Here is a 7,810-nt window from a genome sequence, read left to right on the forward strand (position 1 = left end):
AGCACACCCACCTCATCCCTCACCTTCTCCTGGGCCTAGGGACCCCACCTATGCCCCCCACCACCCATATCCCTCTGTGGCATGAGCTGGGACCTCTGCGTCCCCTATCTCCTCTCCAGGCCCTGTCACCGACTCTAAACGAGTCCGACCCCGGGCCCAAGTATAATCGTCTCAACACTCCCAGGATCCCTCTGCCTCTGCCTGGAATCTGACCTTTCCTCCAGACCGGCCACGTGAAGGTGCAGGGGACCAGGGGGCCCTTGACCATTCCCTGGTCCCAGACCCACCTCCTCTCGTGCAGTTCCACCCGCCCATCCGCAGTGGAGAGCCTCTCCGACTCAGGGCTGTTGACCCTCCGGTAGCGCAGAGAACGGACTGGGGTTGTCGGTGAGTCTGGGGGAGCACGCACTGGGGAGCTAGGGACCCCCACACCTCGGCTCTGCTCCTCTTCCACCACACAGGGGGTCTGTGGGAGAGGGGGTTTCTGTGAGCTGGGGCCCACAACGCAGCTGTGGGTCAGGTGGTTTTCTCAGGGCAAAGGAGGTAGAGGGAGGTCGAGCACAGGGTGCTGGTGATCCTGAGATGGGGCCAGGCCACAGAAGCAGGGCCAGCAGGCATGTGGCCTGGGAGAGGGCACTCGAGAGCAACGGGGAGGGGACCCGCGGGCTGGGAAGGCCACCCACATTCTTCTCCCTGGCTGCAGTTACTTTGCCGATGTTGATCCGGAGTTTGTTCCGGTTGACATCTGTCTCCTCCCAGACTTCAGCCTCAGGACCCCCAGGATGGGGGACAAGGTGGGGGCTAGGGTTCAGCCCCTCAGGGGGCCGCCCAGGCAGGATCGGGGGTGCGTTCTCCTGGTCACTCAGGTGCTCGCCCTGCAGCACGTCCTCGGTGTTCTCCCGGAGAAGGTCCCCAGGCACTGGCGTCACATTGACCACCCTAAAGAAGCCAGTAGGGGGGTCATAGGCAAGGCTGGCAGGGGTGCCCTTTCTTGCCAGCACAGGCCCTGGAGATCACTGCCACCCATGAGAGTGAGTATAGGTCAGGCCCAAGCAGTGGCGAGGTGTCCCTAGGCCTATTACCACCCCTGGCTCACAAAGACCATCCTCAGGTTAGCAGAGGACTGTAAGATGTGACTGGCAGGGACTGCACGATACCACTTAGCTCTATTTATTTAAGAGATCCCACTGCTTTCCAGGCCCTGGCCCGGCTGGCTTCCTTCAGACCAGGAATGGGGCTAAAGAGAAGAATCACTTGAGCAATGTGATTGCAGCACCTTGAGCAATGTCTTTACAGAACTGGGCACCATAATGCGCTGACAAGTTCTGTTGACTTTTCTTCCCAAATGTGTCCCTGGAGCCCACATCCACATCTCTCCCTGGCTCGTTCCAGGGGTTGGGCAGGAACCCCCTTCTCGCTCTGGCAACCTCTGTCTTTGTGCCCACCACGAGGGTTCTAAATTGCTGACCCATGGATTGCAAATACCTTAGACCAACTGAGAGCACTTGGAAGGCAGGGGCTGCATGTTTTTCCTGTACTTCCACAGGGCCTAGCGGTGGGACTCAAGACATATTCACGAAATGAACACATGTGAGCATGGAGAAACAAATGATGGGGCTCAGGAAGTTTCACTCAGGGCTCCCTGCTCCCCAGAAAGGTGAGCAGCTCCAAATGAAGACCCCACTCCATGTACAGATTGAGGGTACAGATGTGATAGAAGTTCCTGGGGTTCAAGAACCCCACTGTTGATCGCCAAGAATAGGAGAGACGGCCAGGTGTGTCCAGGTAGGAAAAAGAAGAGAGGGCTGGCTTCTTGGTGACAGCTCCAGGCAGGGGTTATCTGGCCTCCCGCCTGGCCATCACCCCTCCCAAGACTCACCCAAACATGGCTGCCGTCTGCCGGGTATTCTGCTGGGGCGGGGTGGATGTGCTCGTGGACAGGAGGGCGTCAGTGCCCGCCTTTTCCCAGTCAAAGGCCTCATTCTCAGCGATGCCTCGCTCCTTCATGCTGTTCTCAAACACCGACATGATCAACTGCAGGGGGTGGGGGTGGGGGAGGACAGAGAGGTGACCCCGGGGCTAGCCAGAAGGAGGGGACAGTTGCTGGGATTGCAAGGGGAAGAGAGGGGCCTTCCAGGACAGGGATGGGCCGGGAGGGGGCATTGGAAGGAGAAGGGCACATTGATTTTAAATGAAAACATGCACATAATATGCACATCAGCATGCAGATTATCATCTTGGTTTAAGCCCCACTGACTAGACATAAGTCCCCTGAGATCTGTCCCCTGATTACCGTCCCCAAACTCCTCTGCCATATCCGCCATCGCAGCAGCGGAATCAGCAGCAGTCAGGAACCACCAGTAGTTTCCCAAACCCACCACCTGGGGTCATGCGTCCGCACAGGCAGCTTCCTCTGCCTGCAGTGCCTTTCCCACTCGTCCTCTCCCCTCTGAAGACTTCCCTGATTCCCACGCCACGCAGCTCCCATGATTGGGCACAGCACATCAGCTTGAACTGTTCACACACCTACCTGCCAACTCTACATCTTTAGCAGCCAGCATAGGGCCCAACACAAGGTGTGCTCTCAGCTGTGTGGTCTGGGGGACCCCATGAGGCTGAGATAGGATTGGGGGGCATGGCGTCCTACTGCCCGAGTGAGGCATCTCTGCCAGCAACTTGGGTTCTGGGCTCAGGAGGTGGCAGGCAGCCGTAGACCCTCTGAAGCCCCCAGACCATTCCACTCTGAGTGTGTTCTCTCCAGAACGCGGGGCAGGTTCTCTCTGCTGGAGGGCTGCGTCACTGAGCGCCCACTGTGTGCTCCGCACAGTGGCAGAACACTGGGCAGAACACTGCTGACGTTTTCCCCATTCTCACATCAGGGGCGGTGAGTCCCCTAGGAGTGTGGGGATGGCACCTCGGAAAGAGCACTGGATTTGGAGTCAGAAGATGTGCCTGAGTCCAGCCTGCTTCCTATCAGGCTATCGGCCTCAGTTTCCTCATCTATGACATGAGAACAATCATCCCACTCGGCCTCCTGCAGTGTTTTGGTGTAAAGTACTTGAAAGCACTTCGTTTAATTAATTGTTAAGTGCTAGAATATAACATAAAGAACGTGCAATTACCACCAAAGGCTTGTTTTGAAGCTTAAATGAGTTAATGAATGAAAAGCACTGACGATAGGGTAAGCACTTGATAAATCTTAGCTATGTCTACTATTTATAAGAGCGCAAAACAGTCTCATGCAGTTGGAAGACCAGGGGGAGATGGTCAGGGCAAAGCGTGGGCACTTGGCAGGATGGGCACGGCTGACGATGGTCGCCCACAGAGAGGTATCCAGAGATGCAGGCAGGTGGCAGGCTCCCACCTGGTAATCAGGCTTGGTAAAGTAGTCGAGGCTGGCGATGTGGTCCAGGAAGAGGTGGAACTCAGAGGGCATGTGTTTCAGTAGCATCCGGTGCTCATACTTTTCCTTGATCATCCCTACCTGCTCCTGGAGGCAAGAGGCACAGGGAGATGGAGCCCCAGCTGTCCCCGTGCTCCTCCACCTCCTCAGACCCAGTTGCATGGGGCTCACCTTGTCTTTGATCTTCCTCCAGGGCAGCTGGCCCACTGCAAACTCCACCAGCATGTAGAAGAGGGACCACAGGTCATCGTGGCGGCCCATCTCCTGGGAGCAAGGGGCAAGAAGAGGGTGACCTACAGCTCTCAGGTCCTTCCTTCCCTGGGAGCGGGGGTCTGACCTTTCACTGAAAGACACCCGCCAGGGAGGCCTGACACCCAGGCCCTTATGGGCAAAGCTGGGTTCTCCATGAAGCTATGGCTCCCCCACCGACCCACCAGCATACTAGAATCCCAGAGTCAAAACTTCTGTGTATGCTTTCTCACCCACAGAGATCTGTGCTGGGAACAGAGAGTAGGAGATTCCCAAAAACACAGAAGAAGAAGTCAAAGGCAGAGCCTTCTTCCAATCGGGGTCTCTGGAGTGACAACTTCTAGCCCCTGCCCCACACTTCTCTCCCCATCTTCAGAGCTGCCCGCCCTACCCTCTCCCTCAGCAGCATCCGCTCTCCCTGACCTGTGTCATTACTGCCCCCACAGCCCTCAGTCCTGGCTCTGCCACTCACCCGGTTCTTGTGGGCATTGACAGAGGCATAGCGAACAGTCCCTCGAAACCCGGCCACATTCCGAGGCTGCAGAGGGGAGAACACCACCAGGAACCTCACTCACTGCCCCTGACCTTGGCCACATGTCAACCCTGCTTACCGAGACTGTCTTTGCCTGCTTTAACTCTGACTGCCTCCCTGTGCCATGCCTTCCCCTTGTTTCCCCCCACCCCCACCCCCACACCAGCCTGATCAGGAACAAACTTGGCACACCAACCCCATTCCTAAACCTGCCTCCTGCCCCTGCATCCATCTTTGACCAGAATGGGCAGACAGACACAAGATATGGATGTGGCATCCACCAAGAGCCCAAGCTGAGGGAGAAAGGGGACAAGTCAAGTGTGGACCTGGAGTTGGGTGCTGCTGACACTGAACACAGGCTGGCCCTGCTCAGGCAGCTGCAGGAAAACCTGGGGAAGGGTCCCCCGATCAGGGAGCAGGTGAGGAGACCAGGATTCCCATGTGCTGTGATACTCACGGGCCGAACGTCCCCCGTGGTGTTGGTGTACTGCCGGGCAAGCCCGAAGTCCAGCATGTAGCACTTCCTGTAGGTGGATGGCAGCCTCCCCATGGCGAAGTTTGACTGCGGGAAGACTGCAGCTGTGAGCCGTGGGCTCCAACCCCACTTGACCCGCCTCAAGGGATGCCAAGAAACAGCTCTGACGAGGGACCCTCAGCTCACATGCCCTCACATAAGACTAAAACAAGCCTGTGCAGCCAGTCACAGCACCTCATCTGGGGAGCAGGTGTGATTATTCTCATTTTAGAGATGAGGAAACTAAAGGTCAAAGAACTCAGGGGGCTTCCCCAAGATCACAGACCAGCTGATGACCTAGCTGACAGCTGAACTGAGGTCTGTCTGGCTCTAAATCCCTGGGACTCCCCAGTAGGGCAGTGTGGCTTAGTCTAACTAAGGCAGCAGGAGACCTACATTGTTCTTGCTGTGTGACCTTGGGCCATTCAGCCAATATTTCTGCGCCTTAGTTTTTGCTCCTTAAGATAGGAGGTTTTTTCTAGTACTTAGATCCAAGATGCCACAAAATTAGCATCTTGCTTGGAATTCTTTACCAAGCAACAGCCCTGGTCCCTTTCCCTTGATCTCCCTGTCCTTCTCCAACCCCTTCACTTTTCTAGGTTCAAGGACTATTCAGGTCAGGGGTGAGGGAAAGGAAGAGAACAGGAGAGGGCATGGTCGTAGTCAAGGGACAGACAGGGGCGTGTGCTCCTAGGAGGCAGGAGAAGGCAGAGACGGTGCTTGGGATGGAGAGCAGGAGGAGGGGACAGGTAGAAGAGGCTGTCCTCACCTTCGCCACTATTCTAGAGAAGAAAGCAGGGAACTCAAAGAGGGAGAGGACATGGGGGTGTGCTTTGGAGGGGGCCAGAGGGGGCGGCCCTTACCGGCTTGATGTCGCGGTGCAGGAAACCCACAGAGTGGATGGCCTCAATGGACTCCAGGATCTGCTTGCCCAGCCGCAGCGTAGTGCTCAGCGTGAAGGTGCCTCTCGGCTGGCTGCGGCGCAGGTCGGCTAAGTTCCGGCCCTGGGGTGGGGGAGGGGGGCAACCCAGCTCAGTGGCCATCTCGACAACCACTACTGCGACACTCTGCCCAGCGTCACTCTCAAACGCTTGTGCCCACTTCCCACTTCTCCCAGGGCCACGATCTCCCTTCCTCACTCCTCACTCCAAGAGTCACAGCCTAAGCTCTCGAAGGACAGTGGAGGCAGGATGGGCCACAGGGACTCACCTGGAGCTGCATCACCACGTAGTTAAACTTCTCATTTCGGCCACAGCCAATGAACCTGCACACGTGGTCTTTCCCTGAGGGGCAGAGATAGGGGTCTCCCAATTCCTACTCCTCTCTTCCTTCCAACCCTAAGGTGGGCTCCTGATGCACTCTGGATTCCTGGTCACTCAGCCATGGCCCCATTACCACTCCACCCACCACCTCCCCCTGACCTTAGCCTCATCATTGCTCTTAGACTCTGGTCCCATCTCATTTCACCTATCACCTGCCCCTTAGCCCCTGGCTCCATCACCTCTTCCCACCATTCCACCTGCTGTGGGCCCTCACCTTGCAGCTTTTTGAGCACAGCCACCTCCATCTTGAGGACCTGCTTGGGCTGCTGGGCTGACTCCACCTTGAGGGCCACGTTCTCCCTGGTCAGCAGGTCCATGGCCTCGTAGATCTCACCAAAGCCCCCGCCCCCGATCTTTTTCAGCTACGGAGATGGGGGGAGGTATTATAAGGGACACAGGAATCAGGCTGAGCAGCTCCTCATTTCACCCATTGCTGGGTCGTATCCTTCATTGATGAAAGGAAGGGCCATATTTGAAGGGGGACCCCATGTCTCCCTTCCTCGCCCAACCTATCAGGGCCCCCACCTCCTCTCCTGGTGCAGGAGACAAATAGCTCAGCCCATTGGTGGAACAGTGTATGGGCGCGCGCGCGCGCACACACACACACACACACACACACACACACACACACACACAGAGCCAGATATCAGAGTGGGCAGTGGGAAAGGATATGAGACGGGTGACTCCGTGACTCCATATAGACATATAAAAAAAGCCCTGTAGAATTCTGAAGAGATAATGGACCGTCGTCAATCTTATTTTTCTGGGAGGACAATAAATATCATGCTCCCTCGTCCCCCACCTAGACTGAACAACCTCTGTCGGAAAAGAAAACCAATTTCCAGAACCTCCCAGTTTCAGGGTGGATCCCCCAGGGAAGCTGGCCTTTCCTAGGGCTAGCAGAATCCTGAAAGGTATCACTAGACGGAGACAGTATTTGGGGGAGGGGGCATTTTGGAGAGGGGACTCAGGAAAGGGTACTCACTGCCCATGCCTATTGCTGAAGTTCATGTCACTTCCTGTGCCCAGAACCAGGGTGAGCCTCCTCTCCGGGGCAGGGGGCACTGTGGGAGCATGCGGGAATGGAGATTTGGAGAGAATCTGCCCATTCCCAGAGGCAGTGCAGAAGCGATCCGACCCTCTAGGCCCCTCCTCCTCCAGCAGCCCAAGGCAAGTAGTGAGAAGAGGCAGGGGGAAGAACTGTCGTGGAGGAAGAATCGGCAAGGGGAAATGAGCAAAGCTAAGTTATGGAAAGAATTAAAATTTATGTCAAGTCAGAGGCCCAGGGCTCTTGGAGAGTGAGGGTGCTGCCGGCAATGGTGAGGGGACTAGGGAGAAGGTGCTAAGTAGAGACTTTTTAAGAAAGATGTACAGCTCAATTCTCACTTCCTCAGGGAGCCCACCCCTCCTGGCTTGCCTGCTGTCTTCAGAGACGTCGATTGCATCCTGTTGGCTTGTAACTCACGAGCCACAACTGAGCTTGCTATTGATTGGATGGTGGCTGCTCTGATCAGCCAGCCTGTAAACCGACTCTGAGCCTCCTGCATCTTCAAGCCTTCCCTTAGCATTTATTCGGCACTTGGATGCCCAGTAAACATTTAATGGTGATTGAAATATAGGAATGAAGAGAAGAAGGGGGCAGGGCAGAGCTGAGGACGGAGAGTGCTCAGCAGGGTACAATTGAAATCACTCTAGAAAGAAAGAGAAAGATGAAGGGAAGATTTAGAAGGGAAGTAGAAGGCTGGATGAGATTTGAAGGCTCTTATGCCCAGGAAGGAGACAGGGAAAGA

General features: G+C 56.0%; 1 protein-coding gene across 1 annotated transcript in view; it reads right to left on the minus strand.

Moving 5' to 3' along the window:
• Positions 1–7,810, minus strand: part of TTBK1 (tau tubulin kinase 1) — a 35,496-nt gene that overhangs the window by 24,067 nt on the left and 3,619 nt on the right. The window contains exons 2-11 of the mRNA XM_006926525.1: positions 6,235–6,382; positions 5,908–5,981; positions 5,562–5,702; positions 4,642–4,746; positions 4,125–4,190; positions 3,575–3,667; positions 3,365–3,490; positions 1,880–2,034; positions 708–939; positions 288–466 (exon numbers count right to left, since the gene is read on the minus strand). Of these exons, the coding sequence (XP_006926587.1) occupies positions 288–466; positions 708–939; positions 1,880–2,034; positions 3,365–3,490; positions 3,575–3,667; positions 4,125–4,190; positions 4,642–4,746; positions 5,562–5,702; positions 5,908–5,981; positions 6,235–6,382 (1,319 nt within the window). The remainder of the gene's footprint in view (positions 1–287; positions 467–707; positions 940–1,879; positions 2,035–3,364; positions 3,491–3,574; positions 3,668–4,124; positions 4,191–4,641; positions 4,747–5,561; positions 5,703–5,907; positions 5,982–6,234; positions 6,383–7,810) is intronic.

The sequence above is a fragment of the Pteropus alecto genome, unplaced genomic scaffold (assembly GCF_000325575.1).
Source record: "Pteropus alecto unplaced genomic scaffold, ASM32557v1 scaffold7, whole genome shotgun sequence".
NCBI lineage: Eukaryota > Metazoa > Chordata > Mammalia > Chiroptera > Pteropodidae > Pteropus > Pteropus alecto.